At 39.6% G+C, this 13,360-nt stretch overlaps 1 protein-coding gene across 1 annotated transcript in view; it reads right to left on the bottom strand.

Annotated features, from left to right (window-relative positions):
• The window catches only part of LOC100918626 (mitochondrial uncoupling protein 3), a 35,573-nt gene that overhangs the window by 18,539 nt on the left and 3,674 nt on the right, over window positions 1–13,360 (bottom strand). The window contains exons 2-3 of the mRNA XM_003764664.3: window positions 3,515–3,736; window positions 2,538–2,748 (exon numbers count right to left, since the gene is read on the bottom strand). Coding sequence (XP_003764712.1) covers window positions 2,538–2,748; window positions 3,515–3,640 — 337 coding nt within the window. The 5' untranslated portion in view covers window positions 3,641–3,736. The remainder of the gene's footprint in view (window positions 1–2,537; window positions 2,749–3,514; window positions 3,737–13,360) is intronic.

Below are 13,360 nucleotides of genomic sequence, written 5' to 3'. Positions count from 1 at the left end.
CATTCAACAAACAAATCCAGGATACCTGATGTATGCAAAGCCTTGGGGAAAGGGGGAGACGGGAAGAAGAGAAGCCTCCTACAGGTAGTGGCCTTGAGATGTGATGGAAAAGACAAGAAGGGTGCGAAAGTTTAAACAAAGCCTCAGAGACTATGAATTCTGGAGCAGGAGGGTGTGAAAGTCCTAGTTCAAAGATGGAGAACAGAACCTGAGAGTGGAAAGAGACTTCCAAGAGTATTTAGTCTAAGTCTTCTGTGCCTGAGGAGGATCCCCCACCTACAACATTCTGGGAGCACATACACGTATATATACAAAACATATGTATGAAACTGGGAAAACATCTTCACAGTTAAAGGTTCTGATAAAGGCCTCATTTCCAAAATATATAGAGAGCTGACTCTAATTTATAAGAAACCAAGCCATTCTCCAATTGATAAATGGTCAAAGGATAGGAACAGACAATTTTCAGATGATGAAATTGAAACTATTACCACTCATATGAAAGATGCTCCAAGTCATTATTAATCAGAGAAATGCAAATTAAGACAACTCTGAGATACCACTACACATCTGTCAGATTGGCTGAGATGATGGGTAAAAATAATAATGTTGGAGGGGATGCAGGAAAACTGGGACACTGATGCACTGTTGGTGAATGAATCCAACCATTCTAGAGAGCAATCTGGGATTATGCCCCAAAAGTTATCAAACTGTGCATACTCTTTGATCCAGCAGTGTTTCTACTGGGCTTATACCCCAAGGAGATACTAAAGAAGGGAAAGGGACCTGTATGTGCCAAAATGTTTGCGGCAGCCCTCTTTGTAGTGGCCAGAAGCTGGAAAATGAATGGATGCCCATTATTGGAGAATGGTTGAGTAAATTGTGGTATATTTATGTTATGGAATATTATTGTTCTGTAAGAAATAACCAGCAGGATGAATACAGAGAGGCCTGGAGAGACTTACATGAACTGATGCTGAGTGAAATGAGCAGAACCAGGAAATCATTATATACCTCAACAACGATACTGTATGAGGATGTATTCTGATGGAAGTGGATTTCTTTGACAAAGAGAAGATCTAGCTCAGTTTCAATTGATCAAGGATGGACAGAAGCAGCTACACCCAAAGAAAGAACACTGGGAAATGAATGTAAACTGTTTGCATTTTTGTTTTTCTTCCTGCGTTATTTTTACCTTCTGAACCCAATTCTCCCTGTGCAACAAGAGAACTGCTTGGTTCTACACACATACATTGTATCTAGGATACACTGTGACATATTTAGCATGTATAGGACTGCTTGCCATCTGGGGGAGATGGGGGAGAGAAGGAGGGGAAAAATCGGAACAGAAGTGAGTACAAGGGATAATGTTGTAAAAAATTATCCTGGCATGGATTCTGTCAATAAAAAGTTATTATAATAAAAAAATAAATTATTAAAAAACATATGTATGTAAGTGTGTATTTGGTCATGCAATCTCCTGCCTGAAGACGTCTAGAGTGGGGAAATCACCATTTTCTAAGGCAGTCCTTTCTACTTTGAAACAGCTTTGGTTGTTACAAAATTGTTTTTTTTCCCTTACATTAAACCTAAAACAATATGTCTGCAATATTCACTCACTGCTTCTATTATTTTGCCATTCATGGTCATGTGGAGAAAGCCAAATAACTCTTTGACATGACCACTTTTCATATACTCGATAATCTCGATCATATCCCCCACGTCACTTTTTTCCAGGCTGAACAGCCCCTCATATGGCACAGTCTCCAGTCCTCTCATTACCCTTGCTGCTCTCCTCTGAATCCTGATTTTCTATACACATAATTCTTGGACAGAGGTGTTATGACTCCTGACCTGGCAGGAGCATTCCTCTTTCTATAGCTCTGAGACCAGAACTTTGTTGCAAAATAACTTTATAAGGCAGATTGGCCAAGAATTATTATACCCATTTTATAGAAGTATAAACTGAGGCTCAAGGAGAATAGCCTGTTCAGCCTCAGAGAGCTGACAAGTGTTAGAGACAGAATTTGGAGCTATTTTCAATCTCTTACTTTTTTTAGTTTTAGGATTATAGGATTAGGATTATCCAATATGTGGATAAAGAAACTGAGACCCAGAAAATGTAAGTCACTTGATTAAGGTCCCACGGTGTAAGAGAGACCTGGGATCCATCTTGATTTCAGAGTCTGCCATCTTGCTCCCACAACCCACCTGTCTTCAGGCTCTAAGACCAGCTCTCTTTCGATGGCAAGTCCTGCTGGTTCTGTTCCTCTCAAGTTTTCATATATAAGCATTTGCCTGCCTCTTGTATCCCTCCACGCTCCCCAAGAAGGCATTAAATATTTTTCCTTTTGTCCCTGGATCCCTAGCAAGTAGCACTAAGAGTCTTTGCAAATGCTGGAGGCTCAAACTAATGTTTCGTACATTGGCTGGCATTGGAGACCAAGGCAGTCTGCCCTTGGCACTGGGTGCCCCCCCTGTCCCACTCTGTGGCCTCCTGGGCCCAAGATTTAACTTCTCTCTGACTCCCCACTCACTCTCTGCTCCCTTGGGGGTGTAGAACTGCTTGACGGAGTCATAGAGACCGATTCGGATGGAGGCAAAGCTCATTTGGCGCTGCAGCCCGGCCACGAGGCCGTTGTAGAGGCTGGTGGGGCCCTCGGTCCTCGCCATGGTCAGGAGGGTGCCCAGCACTCCCCGGTAGCGCACATTCTGAATCGCCTGCTCAGCCTGGGACTCTCCTTGGATCTGGAGGACAGAGGAAAGGGTTGAGAAGTCAGGGAAGGCCCGGAGATGTCCAGTCAGCTTGTGCACGAGTCCAGGATCAGAGGGTCAGGACCGGACAACAGATCCTGTACCACGGATCCAGCGGAGCTGGTAGACCACAAACCCAGTAGGAGATGGCAGCCAAAACGTCTGATGAAATCTGCAGCTTTTGAACAGAGACAGATTTCTAGAAAGAGGGAGGCTACAATCCTGCTGCGGAGGAATCATGCCCAGCTCTGGGAACTCTCTTTTAGGAAGGGCTCTGACAAACGGTGACTTAGAGGGGACATGATGGCTGCCTTGAGTATTTGAAGATCTGTCATGTAGACATGAAGTCTCAGTCACAAAATCTGGAGGTGGAAGGAAACAATGCTTCCGTCACCCTTTTATTGGTGAGGAAATGGGCTTGTTCTAGTGGCCCAGAGGGCAGAACTAGAACAATGGGGTGAATGAAGTTGCAGAGAAACAGACTTTAGTTTGCTGTAAGGAAAGCTTCCCACCCATTGGAACTGTGCCAGAGTGGAATGGGCTGCCATGGGAGAAAGTGAATCCCTCATCACTTGGTGACTTCAGTCAGAATCAAATGACCCCGACCAACGTTATAGAAGACAGCCCTTGTTTAGGTAGGGATCGGACTAGATGGCCTCTGAGGTCCCTTCCAGCTCTGAGACAGACAACAGCATGTTGTGCTTTAAAACTCAATTCATTCCATCAAACTGAGTGATGACCCTCCCCAAGGGACACTTACCTGGAGGCGAACTTTGGCTGTGTCCAATGGGAAGGTGAGGAGGTCAGCAAAGCAGGCAGCAGTGCCTGCCCCCAGGACTTTGACCGCAGTGGTGGGAGGCACATCTGTGGGCTTCAGACCAACCATGGTCCCAAAGGCTCCTAATGGGCTGGGGAAGTGCTCACCATGCACTCAGAGGAGACTGGCAGCTCAGCAGATTCGTCCTTGGGGGTCTGAAGGAGGCTACAAGAGTGATCCGAAAGTAAACGATCATCCCTCTCAAACGTTTGGTTTTCCCTTCCCAGAGCGAGTAAGGACCTTAGACCCCTTTGAGTCTAACTCCCTCTTTAACCTAAGAAAACTGAGGCCCTGGAAGGTGGGGAAAAAAAAGTACAAGGGCCTGGAAGTCAACTTGGGTTGTAGTATTGGTTCTCCCACTGAACTCAAGGTGAACTTAAAGCCTCTGAGGTTTGGTGGGTTATATCTGTGTATGAAAAGTCAGGGATAGAGCGAGGCAAGGTAGGAGGCAGGTGGCTTTTTCTCCTGGGGTTAGCACTAGGAAAGGGATGGAACAAGAGTATAAGATGTTATTTGTTAGTAAGGTGTTAACACCTGAGCCTTCCTTTACAAAATGGATTAGAGGAGCAGTTTGGGATTAAATGAACTGAAAAGGGATCAAATTCTGGCTAAATCTGGAGACAGTAAAAGCAGCTGGAGAGCCCGGTAAGGTGTGGAGCAGTTGTGATCCCTGCTTCCCAAAACACCTGTCTCAGAGGGCAGCAAGATGGATAGGGAGGGTAATTTCCCTCATTTCTGCCACTATAGGCCATCCTCCTTGGAAGCAGAGCTCCATCAACTGGTAGGAAGAGAAAGACAAAAAAGGTCAGTTTGACCTAAATACTCTGAAACTATTTGGAAATCAATGGGATGAGAAATGTTAACACTTTAACATTTAAAAAATTTTTTGTTTAATTTTAAATTTTCTTTCTCCCATTCCTCCCCAACTCATTGAGAAGGCATGCAATAGGATATCAATTATCTATGTGAAATCATGCAAAACATTTCCATATTAACCATATTGCAAAATAAGAGAAAAACAAAATAGAAAAAAGTATACTTCAATCTTTATTCTGTTTGTCAGTTTTCTCTCTGGAGGTGGATAACACTGATTCCCTTGATATTCTTGACTTTTTGTTCTTCCAGATGAATTTTATTATCATTTTGATAGTTTGAATTGTATGGCACTGAATAAAATACATTTAGATGGAATTAAAATTTTTATTATATTGACTCAGCCTACCCATAGGCAATTAATATTTTTTCAATTGCTCAGGTGTCTTTATTTGTGTGAAAAATGTTTTGTAATCGTATTCATAAAATCCCTGGGTTTGTCTAGGCAGGTAGACTCCCAAGTATTTTATAATGTTTGCAATTTAAATAGACTATCTCTTTTTGCTGTGATCTGTTGGAAATATATTTAGCAATGTGCATAATTTAGGTGGGTTTATTTTATATACTGCAACTTTGTTGAAGTTGTTAAATGTTTCAACTAGTTTTTTAATTTATTCTTGAGGGTTCTCTAAGTATACCATCATATCTTCTGCAAAGAGTGATAATTTTATTTCCTCACTGCTTATTCTTATTTCTTCAATTTCTTTTTTGTCTCATTGCTGTAGTTAGCATTTCTTTTTAAAAATATCTTTTTATTTTCAAAATATATAGAAATATAGTTTTTAATATTCACCCTTGCAAAACCTTGAGTTTCAAATTTTTCTCCCTCTCATCCCCCATCGTTTCCTCTAGACAGCAAGTAATCTAATATATGTGAAACATGTGTAGTTCTATACATACTTCACATTTATCGTGCTATACAAGAAAAATCAGATCAAAAAGGAAAAAATGAGAAAGAAAAGAAAAGCAAGGAAACAGCAACAAAAAGGTGAAAATACTATGTTATGATCCACAGTCAGTCCCCATAGTCCTCTCTCTGGATGCACATGACTCTCTCTATCTCAAGTCTTTTGGAATTAGCCTGAATCACCTCATTGTTGAAAACAGCCACGTCCATCAGAGTTGATCATCACATAACCTTCTTGTTGCTCTTGCTCTGTACAATGTTCTCTTGATTCTGCTCTGTAGCTAGCATTTCTAATGCAATTTTGAATAATGGTAATAATGGTCATGCTTGTCTCACCACTGATCTTATTGGGTAGGCTTCTTCTTTTTTATTACAGATGATGCTTGCTCTTCCTTTTATGATGATAGCACTTATCATTTTAAGAAAGGCTCCATTTATTCCTCGTATTCTTTGTAGGAATGGCTACTATATTTTCTCAAAAGCTTTTTCTGTATTGAGATCATCATATGATTTTGGGTTTTTTTTATGTAGATATGGTCAGTTATACTGATAGTTTTTCTGATAGTAAACTAGTTTTTTATTCCTGGCATAAATCCCACCTGATCATATTGCTATAAATTCTCTGCTGGCATTTTATTTAATATTTTTGGTTCAATATTGCTCAGGAAAATTGGCTTATAGTTGTTTTTCCTTGGTCTTTGCTCTCCCTGGTTTGGGTATCAAAATCATATTTGTGTTAAAAAATAATTTGGTAGGACTCCTTTCTTATCTATTTTTCATAATAGTTTTCATAATATTGGAATTAATTATTCTTCAAATGATAGAATTCACTTGTAAATCCATCTGATTTCTGGCGATTTTTTGTTCTTAGAGAGCTCATTTATGGGATGTTCAATTTCTTTTCCTCAGATAGGGGTATTTCTTCTTTTGTTAATTTGTATAATTTAAAATTTTAAAAATATTCATCCATTTCACTTAGAATGTCAGTTTTCCTGGCATATAGTTGGGCAAAACAGTTCTTAATAATTGTTTTAATTTCATCTTTGTTGGTAATGCATTCCTCCTTTTCATTTTGATGTTGGTTTGATTTGATTGATAGCTTGGTTTTTTTGTTTCTTTTAAAAAAAATCAAATTAACCAATGTTGTATCTATTTTATTCCCCACCTCCTCTAATAACACTAGCTACTAGTTTTATTTATTCAATTAAAAAAAACTTTCAATTTTATTAATGTCTCCTTTGAGTTTTAGAATTTCCACTTTGATACTTAATTGCAGATATTTAATTTACTCTTAGTAGTTTTCTTTTTAAGTTGCATGCCATATTCATTGATCTTCTTTTTCTTTTTTTTATTGATATATGCTTTTTAATAGAAAAATTTTCCCCTAAGTACTATTTTGGCTGTATCCCAAAAGATTTGAAAAGTTGTCTCATTGTTGTCATTTTCTTCAATGAAATTATTATTTCTATGATTTGTTCTTTGACTCACTTAGTCTTTAGAATTGGATTATTTAGTTGCCAATTAATTTTTAATCTATGGTCCCAAAGCCCTTTTTGGAATATAATTCCTATTGTACTGTGGCTGAAAAGGGTACATTTAGTTTTTTAACTTTTCTGTATTTGATTGTGAGGGTTTTATAGCCAATTAAAGGCTCATTATTTGTGAAGGTATCATATAAAAATGAGAAAAAGGTATATTCTTTCCTGTTCCCATTCAGTTTTCTCCAAAAGTCTATCACATGAAACTTTTCTAAAATTCTATTTACCTCCTTAACTTTTTTCTTACTTATTTTATAGTTAGATTTGTCTAGGTGGGAAATTTAAGATCTCTCATTGTTATAGATTTACTATTTCCTCCTCTAATTCATTTAATTTTTCCTTTAAGAATTTGGATGCTTTAAATTATATAATTATATTTATATTATATATATTAAATTATATAATTATATATATTTATATAAGGGAAAAATCAAAACAAAAGGAAAAAAACTACAAGAAAAGACCCCCCAAAGTGAAAATAGTATGTTTTCTTTTTAAATTACAGCTTTTTATTTACAAGATATATGCATGGGTAATTTTTCATCATTGACCCTTGCAAAACCTTCTGTTCCAACTTTTCTCCTCCTTCCCCTCACCCCCTCCCCCAGATGGCAGGTAGACCAATACATGTTAAATTTGTCAAAGTATATGTTAAATACAATATATGTATACATATCCATACAGTTATTTTGCTGCACAAGAAGAATCAGACTTTGAAATAAGGTAAAATTAACCTGAGAAGGAAATAAAAAATGCAGGCGGACAAAAACAGAGGGATTAGAAATGCTACGAAGTGGTTCACACTCATTTCTTAGAGTTCTTTCACTGGGTGTAGCTGGTTCTATTCATTATTAAACAATTGGAACTGATTTGGTTCATCTCCTTGTTGAAGAGGGCCACGTCCATCAGAATTGATATCATATAGTATTGTTGTTGAAGTATATAATGATCTCCTGGTTCTGCTCATTTTACTCAGCATCAGTTCATTTAAGTCAATCCAGGCCTTTCTGAAATCCTCCTGCTGGTCATTTCTTACAGAACAATAATATTCCATAACATTGATATACTACAATTTATTCAACCTTCTCCAATTGATGGGCATCCACTCAGTTTCCAGTTTCTGGCCACTACAAACAGGGCTGCCACAAACATTCTTACACATACAGGTCCCTTTCCCTTCTTTAAAATCTTCTTTGGGATATAAGCCCAATAGTAACCCTGCTAGATCAAAGGCTATGCGCAGTTTGATAACTTTTTGAGCATAGTTCCAAATTGCTCTCCAGAATGGTTGGATGTATTCATGATTCCATCAACAATGTATCAATGTCCCAGTTTTCCCACATCCCCTCCAACATTCCGCATTATCTTTCCCTGTCATTCTAGCCAATCTGACAGGTGTGTAGTGGTATCTCAGAGTTGCCTTAATTTGCATTTCTCTGATTAATAATGATTTGGAGCATTTTTTCATATGACTACAAATAGTTTCAATTTCTTCATCTGAGAATTCTCTGTTCCTATCCTTTGACCATTTATCAACTGGAGAATGGCTTGATTTCTTATAAATTAGAGTCAATTCTCTATATATTTTGGAAATGAGGCCTTTATCAGAACCTTTGACTGTAAAAATGTTTTCCCATTTTATTGCTTCCCTTCTAATCTTGTCTGCATTAGTTTTGTTTGTACAAAAACTTTTCAATTTGATATAATCAAAATTTTCTATTTTGTGATCAATAATCTCTAGTTCTTCTTTGGTCATAAATTCCTTCCTCTTCCACAGGTCTCAGAGGTAAACTGTGCTATGTTCTTCTAATTTAGAAAACACTATGCTTTAATCCACATTCAGTCTCCAAAGTTTTTCCTCTGGATTCAGATGGCATATTTCCCATCCTAATCTTATTGGAATTGTCCTGGATCCCTGCAGTACTGAAAAGAACTAAATCTGTCATAGCTCATCAGCACACAGTCTGTGTTAGCAAGATTCTAATTAGTCAGTTGGTCTATGTAGATATAAGCAAGCCTTTTGTGTTGTATACTAGAGCTAGCCAAGAAGGCTTGAAAGAATGGTGGTCACTGGTTGCATGTGCCTGTAAAGACTTACTGACGGGAAATGTGGAAGTCCATATCCTTGGGGTTTCTCAGCTGTGGAGGGGTCTGTCACTTAGAAATTCAGAGACTCTATACATGGGCTCAATTTCAAGGGAAAATGGGCAATAATCTACTGACCTATATTTTCTTTTCTTTTCTTTTTAAAAAAAATTTAATAGCCTTTTATTTACAGGTTATATGTATGGGTAACTTTACAGCATTAACAATTGTCAAACCTTTTGTTCCAATTTTTCACCTCTTACCCCCCCCCACCCCCTCCCCCAGATGGCAGGATGACCAGTAGATGTTAAACATATTAAAATATAAATTAGATACACAATAAGTATACATGACCAAAACGTTATTTTGCTGTACAAAAAGAATCAGACTCTGAAATATTGTACAATTAGCCTGTGAAGGAAATAAAAAATGCAGGTGGGCATAAATATAGGGATTGGGAATTCAATGTAATGGTTTTTAGTCATCTCCCAGAGATCTTTCTCTGGGCGTAGCTGGTTCAGTTCATTACTGCTCCATTGGAAATGCTTTGGTTGATCTCCTTGCTGAGGATGGCCAGGTCCATCAGAACTGGTACTGACCTATATTTTCAACAATGCTAATTTGGATGCCCCCTAGTTTAGATGGGTGGTAGCCAGTAACAATACATACTATTGCCTCAGGAATACTAATGTGAATATATAGATGCCTTCATTTGATGCCAAGCTGTGATTTGAAGAGAATGAGTGGATTTCTTTACGTCTTCCTTCTTTCCTTTCCTCTCTGGGTAGAGACCCAAGGCCCACAGCAGGCACCGGCGATCCATGTGACTGTGAACAAAGGTCTAGGGGCTGACACATCCTCACTGCTTCTCTGGCCTTTCTCAAAAGACTGCAGGATTCTTCATCAAAGAACTTGACTTCATATGCTCCAGAACAAGTAGCAAAGCTGCAGGATATGTCCAGTGTCTTGGCCAGAGTCACTGGAAACTGCTTTCTCTTCACATCAGCCTTGAGGGCTACGTTCTTCACTCCATTCTTGCACATCAGAGAGATCTCAAGCAGTCTCAGGGGAAATGACCGATCAGAGATGGAGGGATCTCAGGGTCAGGGCATGGTTCCCCTGGGCAGCCCGGAGCCTGAGGAAGAACAGCAGTAGGACCAAGGCTGGGGAGAGAGGCCGGGGAGAGCTGCAGGGGCTACGCCATGGGCTCCCTCCAGCACAGGTGGGAGAGAGAGTGAAGGGACCTGATAATAGTTAAGTGGAAGTGCAGTAAGAGCTTGTGCCTCCCCCAGAGAACGCGCCATCGGTGTACATGAGCTGTGTCTGAGTAAACCCATCTATTTTGCTCCAGTTGTCTTTGTGGTACAGATTTGAGAAGTGACATCAGCCAAGAATCAGGAGAGTGGCCCCTAGTGATGCAGCTTCATTCCCTTGAGGCAGCTTATTGTCGAGGCAATGATAGAAGTTGGAACCCTCTGTACCCCCTCACAGGTGGGACTACCTCAGGCATTTCCCTCTCAGCCAGGAAGGCATTACATTATTTTGGACATTAAGGGATGCAGAGTATAAATACTAGCAAACTTGTGGCAGAAATTATCTTAGAGCAACTGGTCTGACTAGTAAAGACAGACATTGAAAAACAGGCTGCCTAATGACAGCCTAAAAATATAAGAAAAATACTAACTTTTCTCCTTTGAATCCCTGCAATGTTAAAGGCATCCAAGATGGGAATCTCAGATTAATCCCTATACTCGAGTACCTGTGACCTACCCAACAGGTAGAGTGGGTCCCTTCCCTCCTGAAATCATAGTTCATGAGCCCTCACTCACTTGTTACCTTCTATACTCAGCCTAAGGACACTGTTCATGGCCAAGAGCTTTAGGAAAACAACACAGTAATAAAAACAGTAATGAAAAATTCCCTTTTAGTAGACTGGGATTTTCCCATGACTATATACACTAATGGGTAGTGTGGGCACACACATGGAAAGTGTGGGGAAGCATGTGGACCTGGAATATGAGAGGCCATCTGTTGCTTGTGTGAAGGGAGATATATATATTACACACACACACACACACACACACACACACACATCTTGCATGCACAGGTTCTATTTCTCTGTCCCCATACAGAATGTGTCTAGCCGGAGCACAGGCAGCAGAGGAGGTATAACTCAGGCCTTGGATACGGCCAGAGGCTGGTTTAGTGCTCTCCCTGGGCCTGTGCTGCACTTGATGCATCTCTCTGGAAACAGATGCTGCTCTGATGGACACTTAGCTACAGCTGCCTGCTCCCAGGCCTTGCTCCACTGATAACATGGCTAGGAAGCCTTCAGCTGTAGCCATTGGCTATAGTATTTTCTCTTCAAGAGGAAAGTGTGTTCCAGCATGTTCTTTTTGCTCAGAGCCAGAGGCTTTTAAGAAATAGCTTTTTTAGAAGATGAGCAATCCTTTCTTCAGTGATAGAACCAATAATAGCCCTAAAGTTAAAAAACCCAAATGAAACCACTCAGCTTTTTTCCTTTACATAGGGGACTACCTGTTCTTTCCCATGGACTAGGTTAGAAGGCTTTTCTGTTCTTGGTTTTTTCCTCAGTAGTATTTTATTCTACCAAATACATATAAAGATAGTTTTTTAAAAAATTAATTAATTTATTTAATAGCCTTTTATTTACAGGTTATATGCATGGGTAACTTTACAGCATTAACAATTGCCAAACCTCTTGTTCCAATTTTTCACCTCTTACTCCCCACCCCCTCCCCCAGATGGCAGGATGACCAGTAGATGTTAAATATATTAAAATATAAATTAGATACACAATAAGTATACATGAAGATAGTTTTCAACATTCATTCTTGTAAGACTTTATGTTCCAATTTTTTTTCTCCCTTCCTCTCTTGCTTCTCCCCTCCTCAAAACAGTAAACAATCTGATATAAGTTAAACATGTACAATTGGATATTATTTTGCCCAGGTGCCAAAATCATTAGCTAATTTTCTGGGTTAGCTAATTCTCTCAAATTAAATCTTTTTTTTTTTTTTTAGACTCAACTTCCCAGTCATTGATCTTGAGTTTTTCCTTTACCTTACGATTCCCTTCGCCTCCCAATTTTCATCTCTAAAGGCTAAAGCATACCTACTTATAAGACATACATAGGCAAGTTAATGTTTGCTTAATAACTCTGGAGTTCTCTGGTTTCTCATTTCCAAACCCCCTTCCAATTTTCAATATCTTTGAGTGACTGATAAAAGGAACAGAGACCAGGCTAAGCCCAGGGAACTGGTCTGTACAGACCTTCTAGCTGCCTCGTCAATCTTGATCGATCAGCCAAAGTCTAAGGGATCTGGCACTCACTGTGAGACTGACTTGCTATGTATCTTCATCTATAAGGGCTTGGGCTGGATGGGCTCTAAGAACGCTTCCAGCTTCATGTAGTCACATTTAGTTGATGTGTTGGCTGGTTTAGATTAACTACTTTTTCTTTTGTTTTTGTTTTTTTTCTTTTTTGGTAGAAGTAATGGCTCTTCCCTGCCCAATTATTTCTGGGTGGGTTGGAGAGAGATATTTGGAAATGAGGGAGATGTGAAACAAGATATATCAATAAATATGGAAAGCTTCTAACCTGGCTCAGGACAGGCAACATTCTGGTTCTTCCCTTGTTTTTCAACCCCAGGTAGGACAAATCTGTGTTTTCCCTGCCTGCTCTCAAGTAGGAGAGTCTGTTGTCAGTGTTGGGTATGAGAGGAGCATCTGACTGAATTATTCCAATTGTAATCCGTGCAGCTGGAGCAAGCCCCAGGAGGCGCAGAGTCTAGCTCCCCAGTGCAGGAATGTCTTCCCCAGATTTGCTGTCAAGGAGCCATCCAAGCTCTGTCCCCGGGCTTTCGGTGAGCTCACTTTTGTTTATGGTAACCACCTGGCCGGGGCTGTCCTTTCAGCAGGGTTTGTATCAGCACATTCCACTTTTGGATAGCTCTATATGTGAGATGATGGAACTGTTTTAATTTTCCCGTGATTAACTGTTTGTCCCTTGGTAGAGAAAAGTAGAATGGGATAACTCATTAATTCAGGGATAACTTACTGCTATGGGCAGAGAGCCACAAGCCTAGCAAACTAGGGAAAAGCTTTCTGATTGGCTCAGAGTTTGCTTGGGGATGGAAAAATGGACCATTGAGAAGGGTCTCTGCAGTGTCCAGATGGTTAAATCCTAAATTTGGATTCTTGTCTGGGACCTAGGGTGGAGCAACTAGTCCTGAGTGAGAATCAGTTAGTAATACAGTGCAGTAGGTAGTGATTGTAGCCTAGCAGAAGAGTACAGAAATTTAGGGCTCCCTAATAAAGGACAAGAGAGAGCTTTCTTATATCTGCATATCTAATGATCTTCAT

The sequence above is a fragment of the Sarcophilus harrisii genome, chromosome 3 (genome assembly GCF_902635505.1).
Source record: "Sarcophilus harrisii chromosome 3, mSarHar1.11, whole genome shotgun sequence".
Lineage (NCBI taxonomy): Eukaryota > Metazoa > Chordata > Mammalia > Dasyuromorphia > Dasyuridae > Sarcophilus > Sarcophilus harrisii.
Note: the sequence above shows the minus strand (reverse complement) of the source record. Positions and strands in the feature narration are given on the sequence as shown.